At 42.6% G+C, this 13726-nt stretch overlaps 1 protein-coding gene across 1 annotated transcript in view; it reads right to left on the bottom strand.

The window, feature by feature from the left end:
* Positions 1-13726, bottom strand: part of cubn (cubilin (intrinsic factor-cobalamin receptor)) — a 264528-nt gene that overhangs the window by 140889 nt on the left and 109913 nt on the right. Inside the window, 5 exon segments of the mRNA XM_052016186.1 lie at positions 712-893; positions 7029-7038; positions 7040-7235; positions 7407-7539; positions 13296-13424. Coding sequence (XP_051872146.1) covers positions 712-893; positions 7029-7038; positions 7040-7235; positions 7407-7539; positions 13296-13424 — 650 coding nt within the window.

Here is a 13726-nt window from a genome sequence, read left to right as displayed (position 1 = left end):
AAATCTTAATCAGGCTCTGTCTACTGACACGGTAGTGTAGTGGTTAGCGTAACGCTATTACAGCACCAGAGACCCAGGTTCAATTCCGGCTGCTGCCTGTAAGGAGTTTGTATGTTCTCCCCATGTCTGCGTGCTCCGGGTGCTCCGGTTTCCTCCCACATTCCAAAGATGTACGGGTTAGGAAGTTGTGGGCATGCTATATTGGCGCCGGATGCGTGGCGACGCTTGTGGGCTACCTCCAGAACGCTCAACACAAAAGATGCATTTTATTGAGTGTTTTGATGTACATGTGACTAATAAAGATATCGTATCTACTTTCAGGCATAATCAAAGTTGCAGACTGATGTTTTAACTTAGTACTACTCCAATGGTATATTAAAATTGCTGTTGGAAATACCATAAAATTTCAAATCCAACAGATTTCTAATCTATTATAGCACTGAGTTTGTAATTTCTACTGAAAATGTAATTGATTTACAAGATAAATATTCAAGTCCATCAACATGATGTATCAACTGCTATGTAGCTGGATGTTGGAGCATAAGTGGTAAAACACTGGCGTGTTCACTTTGAAAAAGTAACAGAATGATTTGCTGAATGTTTTAAAGCTGCACTGTGGTTTTCAAAAAATTCTGTAAAACAAAAATTAAGCTGATTGTCAAAACCCTATAGTGCAAACTTGCATGTTGCTGAGGTAGAAAGATTACTTACCATTAACTTATCATATCTGCATCTATGAAGTGCATCGATATCCAGCTCTTGGATTCTGGCATGGATGATATAGAATGCTGGAGCAGTAATTGTCCAGTGGTAGTTGACATTGTGTGGGTAATGTAGTGGCCATAATGGAGACGTAATTTGCCCTTGGATGCCCACAATCTCATTGCCATACACTGAAATAAATGTATTTTAAATTAAGATGAAGGACAAGTATGTTAATATCTGCAACTTGCCATTAAACAAATAATCTTTTTCATGTGTTTGCAATAGACTTTGGCCTTTTCAGATGCTCCCACATCTCATGACTGAACAGTAAAAAAGTCCAAATGTAAAATCCATGAGAAGTCAATAAACCAATATTTAGATTATCAGGTTGTGCCACACCTAGATTTATGATAGAATCCTGATTTATTTATTCATCTTTCATGATCTGGACTTAGGTAGCAAGACCAGAATTTATTGCCCGTTCTTAATTGCTCTTAAGAAGATGTTGATGAGCCACTTTCTTGAATTTCTGCAGTCTTTCTAGTGAAGGTACTCCCACAATGCTGTTGGATAGGGGCTGCCAGTATTTAGACCCAGCAAAGGTGAAGGACCAACTATGTATTTCCAAATCAAGGCAGCACGTGACTTGAAGGGAAGCTTCAAGTGGTGGAGCTCCCATGTGGTTGAAGTCCTTGTCCTCTTGATGGTAGATGTCACAAGTTTGGTTGGTGCTTTTGGAGTAGTCTGGATGAGTGGATGACAAGGTCCTACACGAGAGACTAGTTCAAAAGGTTAAATAGTTAAGGCCCTTGGGGTCCAGGCCAAGTTGGCAAATTGGATACATAGTTGATTAGCAATAGAAGATAAAGGGCAATGATAGAGGGTTGTTTTTGTGATTGGATTCTTCTGACTAGTGATGCTGGAACCCTTACTGTTGGTAATGTACGTGAATGACTTGGATGTGGATATAGGAGGTACAATCAGTAACTTTGCAAATGACATGAAGATTGCTGGAGTTATTGACAATGTGGAGGGTAGTATTAGCCACTGGATAATATTGATGTGTTGGTGAATTGGGCTGACAGATGGCAGGTGGAGTTTAATCTTGATAAATGTGAGGTGATGCCTTTTTGGAGTACTAATGAGGCCAGAACTCACACCAGGAATTGTAAAGTCCTAGAGAGCATTGAGGAACAGAGGGACCTTGACATGCAAGTTCGATGACCCTTGATGGGGGCAGCACAGGACGATAACGTAGTTAAAAAGGCTGATGGGAAACTGGCCTTCATTAGTTGGGGCATCGAATACAAGAACAGGGAGGTTATGCTGCAACTTTATAAAACATTGGTCAGACCTCAGCTGGAGTACTGGCATATTCTAGTCACCACACTGTAGGAAGGATGTGATAGCACGAGAGAGGTGCAGAGGATATTCACCAGGATGTTGTAGGATGGAGCATTTCAATTAATCATGAACACTACAGCACAAAAAACAGGCCCTTCAGCCCATCTAGTCCATGCTTGCCTGGTTTTCTGCCTCGTCCCATCTACCTGCATCTGGACCATAGTCCTCCATACCTCTCTCATTCATGTACCTATCCAAACTTCTCTCAAATGTTACAATTGAACCCACATCCACCCTTTCCACTAGCAGCTCATTCCACACTCGCACCACCCTCTGAGTGAAGAAGTTCCCCCTAAGATTCCCCTTAAATATTTCACCTCTCATCTTAAACCGATGACCTCTAGCTCTAGTCTCACCCAACCCGAGGGGAAAAAGCCTGTATACATTCACCCTATCTATACCCCTCATAATTTTGTATACTTCTATAAGATCTCCCCTCATTCTCCTTCGCTCCAGGAAATAAAGTCCTAACCTATTCAACCTATCCCTGTAACTCAGGTCCTCAAGTCCTAGCAACATCCCTGTAAATTTTCTCTGCATTATTTCAAGCTTATTGATATCTTTCCTGTAGGTAGGTGACCAGAACTGCACACAATACTCTAAATTTGGCCTCACCAATGCCTTGTACAACTTCAACATAATATCCTAACTCCTGTACTCAATGCCCTGATTTATGAAGGCCAATGTGCCAAAAGCTCTCAATATGACCCTATCTATTTGCGATGCCACTTTCAAGGAAGTATGGATCTGTATTCCCAGGTCCCTTTGTTCCAACGCACACTTCAGTACCCAAGCATTCACTGTGTAAGTGTTACCCTGGTTTGTCCTCCCAAAGTGCATCACCTCACACTTGTCTGCATTAAATTCCATCTGCCATTTTTCAGCCCATTTTCCCAGCTGGTCCAGATCACTTTGCAAGCTTTGACAGCCTTCCTTGCTGTCCACTATGCCCCCAATGTTAGTGTCATCCGGAAATTTGATGATCCAGTTTCCCACATTATCACCTAAATCATTAATATAGATGACAAACAACAACTGACCCAGCACCGATCCCTGTGGCACACCACTAGTCACAGGCTTCCAATCAGAGAGACAACCATCTACTACCACTCTCTGGCTTCTCCCACTAAGCCAATGTTGAATCCAATTGACTACTTCATCCTGAATGCCAAGCGACTTAACCTTCTGGACCAACCTCCCATGCGGGACTTTGTCAAAGGCCTTGCTAAAGTCCACGAAGACAAAGTCCACCACCTTCCCTTCCTCAACCTTCCTGGTAACCTCCTCAAAAAACTCTATTAGATTGGTTAGACATGACCTGCCATGCACACAGCCACGTTGACTATCCCTAATCAGGCTCTGTCTATCCAAATATTTATATATTCTGTCCCTCAGAATACCTTCCAATAACTTACCACGACTAACTTCAGGCTCACCAGCCTATAATTTCCTTGCTTATTCTTAGAGCCTTTCTTAAACAACAGAGCAACATTTGCTATCCTCCCGTCCTTCGGCATCTCACCCGTGGCTAAGGACATTTTAGATATCTCTGCCAGGGCTCCTGCAGTTTCTGCACTAGCCTCCCACAAGGTCCAAGGGACATCTCGTCAGGCCCTGAGGATTTATCCACCTTAATTTACCTCAAGGCAGCAAGCACCTCGTCTTCCATAATCCGGATACAGTCCAGGACCTCACTACTCTTTTGCCTCAGTTTTATAGACTCTGTGTCCATCTCCCCACTAAACACCGATGTAAAAATCTATTTAAAATCTCCCCCATCTCTTTCAGCTCCATTCATAGATGACCACGCTGACCTTCAAGAAGACCAATTTTGTCCCTTGCTATCCTTTTGCTCTTAATATAGCTTTAGAAATCCTTGGGATTCTCTTTCACCTTGTCGGCCAGAGCAACTTCTTTTAGCCCTCCTGATTTCTCCCTTGTGTTCTCTTGCATTTCTTATACTCCTCGAGAGCCTCATTTAACCCTGACTACCTATACCTGATATGCACCTCCTTCTTTTCTTTACCAGGGCCGCAATATCCCTCAATAACCAAGGTTCCCTAAACCTGTTGGCCGTGCCTTTTATTCTAACAGGAACACACAGATACTGTACTCCCAATATTTCACTCTTGAAAGACTCCCACTTGCCAAGCATCTCTGCTGGAAAAAAACCTATCCCAGTCCATGCCTGCCAGATCCCTTCTGATGCCATCAAAATTGGCCTTCCTCCAGTTTATAATCTTAACCTAGGACCAGTCCTGCCCTTTTCCATAATTATCTTGAAACTAATGGAATTATGATCACTAGATCCAAAGCGTTCCCCTACACTCAATGCTGTCACCTGCCCTGTCTCATTCCCTAAGAGGAGATCCAGTATGGCGCTCTCTCCAGCTGGGACTTCTACATATTGATGAAGGAAACTTTCCTGAACACATTTGACAAACTCGATCCCATCCAGTCCTTTTACAGTATGGGAGTCCCAGTCAATATGTGGAAAGTTAAAATCACCTACTATCACAATTTTGTATTTCCTGCAACTGTCTGCTATCTATCTGTAAATATGAATTCCGCTGACTATTTAGAGGTCTATACTATAGTCCCATTAACGTGGTTGTCCCTTTTTTATTCCTCAGTTCCACCCAAATTGCCTTGGTAGTCGAGCCCTCCAGTATGTCCTCTCTGAGCACTACCGTGACATTTTCCCTGATGAGTAATGCCACCCCTCCCCCTTTAATACCTCCCCTCTATCATGTCTAAAACATCGGAAGCCCGGAACATTGAGCTGCCAGTCTTGCCCCTCCTGCAACCAAGTCTTGCTAATGGCTACAACATCATAATTCCACGTGCCGATCCACAGTCTAAGTTCATCTGCCTTACCTACAGTACTCCTTGCATTGAAATAGATGTAAATCAGAACATTAGTCCCACCACGCTCAATCTTCCGGTTTCTATCTTTGCTTGTAGTCTTAACATCTACTTTCCCCACAGCCCCTCCACTTGCTGTCCTGCCACTGTGGTTCCCAACCCCCTGCAACTCGAGTTTAAACCTCCCCTGAGTAGCAGTAGCAAAGCTTCCCGCAAGGATATTGGTCCCCCTCCAGTTCAGGTGCAAACCGTCCCATTTGTACAGATCCCACCTGCCTTGGAAGAGAGTCCAATGATCTAAAAATCTGAAGCCCTCCCTCCTGCATCATCTGCTTAGCCATGTGTTAAACTGCACTATCTTCCTACTTCTTGCCTCATCAGCATGTGGCACGGGTAGCAATCCGGAGATCACCACCCTGGAGGTCCTGTCTATTAGCTTAGTACCTAACTCCCTGAATTCACTTTGCAGGACTTCGTCACTTTTCCTGCCTATGTCATTTGGTACCATTGTGTACCATGACCTCTGGCTGCTCACCCTCGCCCTTGAGATTGCTATGGGCTCGATCCGAGACATCTCAGACCCTGGCACCTGGGAGGCAACATACCATCCGACAGTCTTGTTCTCGTACTGTCTGCTCCCCTAACCAATGAATCCCCTATCACTACCACTTGCCTCTTCTCCCCCCTTCCCTTCTGAGCCAAAGAGCCAGACTCAGTGCCTGAGACCTGACCACTGTGGCTTTCCCCTGGTGGGTTTCCGCCCCGCCCAACAGTATCTAAAATGATATACTTGTTATTGAGTGGAATGGCCACTAACTGCCTATTCCCTTTCTCTCTCCTGATGGTCACCCAGCTACCTGCTATGAGGAGAGACTGGAGAGGCAAGGATTGTTTACCCTGGGCAGGAGGAGGTTATGAGGGGACAAGACTGAGGGATTGGGTTGACTGCAGGAAACCTTTCCCCTTATCTGAGGTGAATAAATGTTGAGGACATAGATTTAAGGTAAGGAGTAAGAGATTTAGAGGGGATCTGAGGGGGACCTTTTTCACTAAGAGAGTGGCGAGTACCTGAAATGCACTGTCAGAGAGAGGGTTGGAAGCTGAGTCACTGACAGCATCTAAGAAGCCTCTGATGAGAACTTAAATTGCTTAGTCATAGAAGGCTACAGGCCAAGTGCTGGAAGATGGGATGAGTTTGGATGGCTGTACAGTGGTCAGCATGGACATGGCAGGCTGAATGGTCTGTTTCCATGTTGTATGACTCGATGATTCTATGAGTAACAGTCGCTCATTTTATAGATGGTACATATTGCAGCCATTGTATATTGGTGGTGTGGTGAATGAATGTTTAGTGTGGTCAATTAGGTGTCAAATAAATGGACTGCTTTGCCTCTCGAGTGTTGTGAAGCAGCATTCTTCCAAGCCAACGGAGACTAATCCATCATATTTTTCATTTGATATTAATCTAATATTTGGATTATACTAATCCAAATCTGCATTTATATTTCAAAGAAATCTTACTTAATAAATGGACTATATCATGCTTTAAATTCCTTCTTTATAAATAAATAAAATGTGTTAATGAGTCACTCCAAAAATGATCAAATTTAAATTATTGCGCTTGCTCCTGCCACTAGCTAAAAATATTTGTCTTAACAATACTTCACCTTACAACAACCTGTAGGAAAAAGGAATAGAGATTGCTTTTCAGTGAACACAGATATCGGGAAATAATTGATCAGGTTGTCATCATTGAAGTGTGTTGGTTTTGCTGACTTCAAAAACAAAGATTTAAATTACTAAGCAAAAAAGACAAGTAAATGTCAGTGAATAATAACGTTCCACAACTGGTAGCATGAAATCTGTATAATAAAACACAAAGTTTTGAATTTATAGATGCAGCAATTTCACCAGAAATATTGGAGGAGATCAGAGTTACAATGTTGGTACACATAACAAGAGCAATGCATGCATCAGATTTGAAAATGTTTCAAAGTTTGTGAATTTTTTTACAACTTAAATACTGAATCCTGAATCCTGAATCCACTACTTACAATGGGAAAAAAATGGCCCTGAATCCGAGATGATGAGATGATGGACCAGAGACAAATTTTACCCACAAGGTATGTCCAATGACTGATGTACAATTTGCAGGTAAAGTAGAGCCACAGAAGCGTCCAATCAGCTGTCCAGTAGCATTCCCTTCTCGAATTTCAAGGTAATCCAAGGAGCAGTTTATGCTATATGCAATATCAAAATTTCTGTGAAGTATAAACAAAATCAACAATACATTCACCTGATTAGTTATTGAATAATGCCAAGTAAACCCAAGTGACAGAGTGATACAGTAAATAAATTTTAAATCAAACAAAAGCCTTCCCTTATGTAATAGTGTCAGATATAGTTAAAAGAATTATGTAAATCTTAATTACATGAAGGAGATTTGGACACGATTGCCAGGGGAGCTGATGATATACCAGATGCATTCTCCATTGGATGGATAGTTTTCAGGATAGTTAGGACTACTGAATGTGCCGGACTGCATGTGAAACATCCCACCACAGGCTGTGAACAGGATAAGAGAACACAATTCTTGTGAGCAATATTCACTGCTGTTCATATTAATCCAATTTCTCAGGTTACTTACCAATTTAAATCTATATTCTCCAATATGTAGCTATGTACAATTTCTCTGAATTCCTAATTGCATCTATGTTCAGTGCATGTATTCAACAAATAATGTCATAGAGTCATAGGGTAATACAGTATGGAAACAGGCCCCCAGGCCTAACTCGTCCATGCTGACTAAGATGTCCACCTAAGCTAGTCCCATTTGCCCATGTTTGGCCCATATCACTCTAAAACTTTCCTATCCATGTCTAATTCTCTTTTAAATGTTGTTAAAGTACCTGCCTCAACCTCTTCCTCTGGCAGCTCATTTCACACGTGCACCACCCTCTGCGTGAAGTAGTAGCCCCTCAGGTCCCTTTTAAATCTTTCCCCTCTCACCTTAAATCTGTATCCTCTATGTTTGATTCCTTTTCCCTGGGAAAAAGACTGTGTGCATTCACCCTCTCTACGCCCCTCATGATTTCATACACCTCTATAAGGTCACCCTTCATTCTCTTACATTCCAAGTAATAAACTCTTAGACTGCCCAACCTCTCCAGTCCTGGCAGCATTCTCGTAAATCCTCTTTGTACGCTTTCCAGCTTAATGATGTCTTTCCCATAACAGGGTAACCAAAACTGTACACAATACTCCAGGTGCAGCCTCACCAATGTCTTGTAAAACTGCAAAGTAACATCCCAACTCCTATACCCAATGTCCTTACTGATGAAGGCCAGCATGCCAAATGCCTTCTTTACCACCCTGTGATGCCACTTTCAGGAAGCTATGTACTTGTACTCCTAGATCCCTCTGTTCTACAACACTCCCCAGGGCCCTACCATTTACTGTGAAAGTCCTACCCTGGTTTGACTTCCCAAAAAAGGTACACCTCGCACTTCTCTGGATTGAAAGCCATTTGTCATTATTCAGCCCACTTACCTAGCTGATCAAGATCCCATTATAATTTTTGATAACCTGTCTATGACACCACCTATTTTAGCGTCACCTGCAAACTTATTAACCATGCCTTGCACATTCTCATTCAAATCTTTTTATATAAATGACAAACAACAATAGGCCCAGCAATGATCCATGTGGCACACCACCAGTCACGGGCCTCCAGTCCAGGAAACAACCTTCCACCATCACTCTTTGCTTCCTACCATCGAGCCAATTATGTATCCAGTTAGCTAACTCTCCATGGATCCCATGCAATCTAACCTTCCAGACTAGCCTTCTATGCAGGACCTTGTCAAAGGCCTTGCTAAAGTCCATTTAGACAATATCCACTGCCCTGCCCTCATCAATCTTGGTTATTTCTTCACACAGCTCTAAAGATTTGTGAGACACAATTTCCCATGCACAAAGCTGTGCTGACTATCCCTAATCAGTCCTTGTCTATCCAAATGTTGGTAGATCATTTCCCTCAGAATCCCCTCCAGTAAATCACCCACCACTGATGTCAGGCTCAGCACCCTGGCTTGTCTTTGCTGCCCTTCTTAAATAATGGTATCCCATAATATTAGGCCTAATTTTAGTTTTCTCCTATACCATCTAAATACCATGTAATTACCAACTGATATCTACATAATTAAAGACATCATGATATTAGCCTGTTCTTTACAATGTATCAGTAAGTCACTGAGTCAGTGAATAATTTTGTTCAATGGATTACCACATGTTGTTCATGTCTTCACAAATTTTAATTTAAACTGACATGCATGTAAAAATATGCATAATATCTGTGGAAACTTTGAATAGTCTACCGACTAATCTGATGTTATAATATTATCCAATAGAAAGGAAGTAAAACAGACTAATGAAAAATGTAGAAAAATCTGACTTTACATCAATAAAGTCTTATTAAAGTATTTAATGGTGAACTTGTGGACCACAAACATACTTTTTGAGTCAGATTTCTGTCCTGGTGGGACCTTCACCTTCTTCTGACACAACTTTCTGACCAATCCAATGTGCCAAGGATCATTTATAATGTATGGTGGGTTCCCAACAGGATTAGCAACATGAAGAGGAAGCTTACCAGAGTAAAGGAAGGGATGATAATGATGCAGTAGTATTAGAAAAGGTAGAAAAATAAAATAAAAAGTACTTGAAAATCAGAATCGATATCCCACTGAAAGCTTTTGCCAAAATCATGACTTCAAATATTATCCTCAACTAAATCTGTTGAAGGCCAATATAGTGAATATCCATGTCAAGGAAACAATAACCTTGCAGCAAGTAGGAAGGATTTGGGAGAAGGGGGATAAATAAGAGAATCTCCAGAATCCCAAATTCAGTCTCTATATCGCCATTGGAAGGAGTAAGGAAGGAGTGGACAAGTGTAGCCTTCATTAGTTGGCGAGAGGATAATTCCTGTCAGTGCAGTGAAGAAGCCATAGCCACACTGTCTAGAGCTTGTTTACTCTATGCTGAGTATTTGGGTGGAGTCACAGAATGAAATTCTCACTGTGAATAATCCATTGGTTTTGTACAGCTAATTGAAAAGGGAGCATTTTATCTCAATTTAGACCTAGATGAGACCTAGAACTAGTTGGGTTGTATTTGCTGTCCAATACACCTATAAAACAGATACAGGTCTGATACCACTGATCCCAAAACAACTTGATATTTAATATTTTATGCAATCAAGGTGTGACAAGATATATTAAAAATTAACATTTTCTTCTATTTTCTTGTCTATTTATTTGTCACACTTGCACATTCTGTTTCACATTATCTGTTACTATGCCCCTTCACTAAGGACTCAACTCACTCAGAAAGCATTTCTATTGGGTTGTTGGATAGTGAATCATCAGAAAGGCCACGTACACAAAATGCCTTCTAGCTAACCTCACAATTTACTGGTCTGAATTTACAATTCAAATTGAAGTCCGTGTAATCTGATTGTCTTGAAACTGGACCCACTTATGTTTGTTATTATTATGAATGATCATGTAAACAAAGTGTTTTGTGGCTGATTTGAAGCATTTGCACCAATTTCTTGACAAAACCCCACCCAAGATAATTTGGATTAGGCACTTTCTGACATGATTCATCCTGCAGGAAATTTGTTTCCCCCACCATATGTTGTGCAAGTGGTGATACCATCCATATGAATGACTTATCTCAATTACTGAACTATAGAAAGTAGTGAAGGATCAGAATCAGGTTTACTATCACTGACTTATATGACGTGAAATTTGTTGTTTTGCAGCAGCAGTACAATGTAAAGACATAAAATTACTATAAATTACAGAAGTACATGAATAGTGCAAATAAAAGAATAACGAGCTAGACACAAGAAATTCTGCAGATACTGGAATCTGAAGCAATACATGAAAAGTGCTGGAGGAACTCAGCAGGTCAGGCAGCATCCATGAAGGGAAATAAACAGTCAACTTTTCGGGCCAAGACCCTTTATCAGGACTGGAAAGGAAGAGGGCAGAAGCCAGAATAAGAAGGTGGGGGGAGGGGGAGGAGTACATGCTGGCAGGTGATAGGCGAGTCCAAGTGAGAGGGGGAAGGTAGTGGGTGGGGGAGGGGGAGAAGATGTAATAAGTTGAGAGGTGATAGGTAGAAGAGGCCAAGGGCTGAAGGAGGAGGAATCCAGTAGGAGAGGGCAGTGGACCATGGAATAAAGGATAGAGGAGGGGAGGAGAGGAGATGGGCAGGTCATCAAGGCAGGGGAAGGGGGCCACAGGAATAAGGGAAGACAAAGGAGTGTGGGGGGGGGGGGGGGGTTTCCAGAAGTTAGAGAAATCGATGTTAAGGCCATCATGTAGGAGACTCCCAAGGCAGAATATGAGGTGATGTTCCTCCATCCTGCGCCTGGCCTCAACGTGGCAGTAGAGGAGGCCATGGAGATACACGTCAGTATGGGAATGGGATGTGGAATTGAAGTGGGTGGCCACCAGGCGGTCCTGGCTGTTGTGGCAGACGGACCGAAGGTGCTCGACAAAGCGGTCACCCAGTCTGCGTCAGGTCTCAGCAATGTACAGAAGGCCGCACCGGGAGCACCGGTTGCAATAAGTGACACCCTCGGACTCACAGGTGAAGCACCGCCTCACCTGGAAGGATTGTTTGGGACCCTGAATGCTGGTGAGGGAGGAGGTGTAGGGACAGGTGTAGCACTTGGTGTGATTGCAGGCATAAGTGCCAGGGGGGTTATCGGTGGAGAGGGACGAGTGAACAAGGGAGTTGCAGAGAGAGCGGCCCCTTCGGAAAGCAGAGAGAGGGGATGAGGGGAAGATGTGTCTGGTGGTAGGATCCCGTCGGAGGTTGTGGAGAATGATGTGTTGGATACGGAGGCTCATGGGGTAGTAGGTGATGACAAGGGGAACCCTGTCCCTGTTATGTCAGTGGGGAGAGGGAGTGAGAGCAGATGTGTGGGAAGTGGAGGAGATACGGGTAAGGGCAGCATTGATGGTGATGGAAGGTAAACCCCAGTTACTGAAAAAGGACATCTCTGATGTCTTAGAATGGAAAGCCTCATCATGGGAACAGATGCGGTGGAGGTAGAGGAACTGGAGAAGGGGATGGCGTCCTTACAAGTGACGTGGGAAGAGGTGTAGTCAAGGTAACTGTGGGAGTCAGTGGGTTTGTAGAAGATGTCAGAACGAGGTAGTGTTCATGGGTTCATGGACCATTCAGAAATCTGATGGTGGAGAGAAAGAAGCTGTTCCTGAATTATTGAGTGTGAGTCTTCAGGCTCCTGTACCTCCTCCCCAACAGTAGTAATGAGAAGATGTGTGAATTAAAGTGAACTCCCTCACCAGGACATATCTTTTAAAGGTGTTGAACCATCCCTGGATAGATCAAGGGTACTATGAACAAACTTGTCAATCTGTGTACTTGACGACTACCTCTGACAAGGGGACTAGAGCCTCCCCTGATCACAGGGCACCATCCACCAGGGAGATCCACCTACCAGTAACTCTTCCTGACTCAGCTCCCTGCATCCACCAACTCCACATAGCCCACTCACTGCCCCCTGACCCTCACCCTTACTTTCTCCCACGTCCTTGGCACAGGCTGTCAGGAGAGATCTGATAGATCAGCAAGCGAATGACATGGCAGCTATCTGTTTCACAAGCTGTTAGCACCTGTAAAATGTTCTTGTCAGATTTTAACAATGTTTAAAGGTGGCAAACCACAATAACAACTTCCTAAAGCCATGACGTTCCAACCTTGCAATTCTTTTGTGATGTTTGATATTCACAAGCTGTTAGCACCTGTAAAATGTTCTTGTCAGATTTTAACAATGTTTAAAGGTGGCAAACTACAATAACAACTTCCTAAAGCCATGACGTTCCAACCTTGCAATTCTTTTGTGATGTTTGATATATTGTTAGTGTTAGATGCAACTCCCATTCAGTGCACTAAAACGGCTTAAAATCCAATTTTTAAAAATGCCTAATTTTTAAAGCAATGCACAATCTGCTGGAGGAGGTCAAGTAGTATCTGTGGAGGAGAAAGGAATTGTCAATGTTTTGGGTTAAAACCCTGCATCAGGAGTGGTTTCGACCTGAGACATTGACGAATCTTTTCTCCAACTCCCCCCCCCCCCCCCCCCCACCTTGCTCCCCCAGCCACACAAATGCTGCTCAACCCGCTGAGCTCCTCTGGCAGATTGTTTGTTGCTCCATGTTCAAGCATCTGCATTCGCTTGCATCTCTTTATTTTTTTAAGGTAGCCATTTATGATCCTACCTGATATTGATGCAGCATAAGTTGCTCTGAAGCCTCTGAATGAGCTGACCTCATTAGAGATGAAGTTGACAAATAAGGCATTGCTGAATGACGTGATTGGATGAGGGATGGTATTTCCACAAAAACGACCTATAATACATAAAAGCAAATTAATTCACAAAGCCAAGCCCTGACAGCATTATAGGATGAATAAAATACGACATGATAATATTGCACACTTCATAATAAAGCACAAACTCTTTGTCAAATGAAACAGTGTGTGATCACTGGTCAATGAAATTTAAAATATAGAGAAGTTAAAGTGAATGCACTTCTAAATGGATTTCTGTGAGTCTTGCACCCATCATAAAATGCTGAAATTCTACTTCAAATTGTGCATTTAGAGCAAGGATCTCAACACATTCAAATTAGAGTAAAACAGATATTTATTG

The sequence above is a fragment of the Pristis pectinata genome, chromosome 5, assembly GCF_009764475.1.
Source record: "Pristis pectinata isolate sPriPec2 chromosome 5, sPriPec2.1.pri, whole genome shotgun sequence".
Lineage (NCBI taxonomy): Eukaryota > Metazoa > Chordata > Chondrichthyes > Rhinopristiformes > Pristidae > Pristis > Pristis pectinata.
This window is presented reverse-complemented; position numbering and strand designations above follow the sequence as displayed.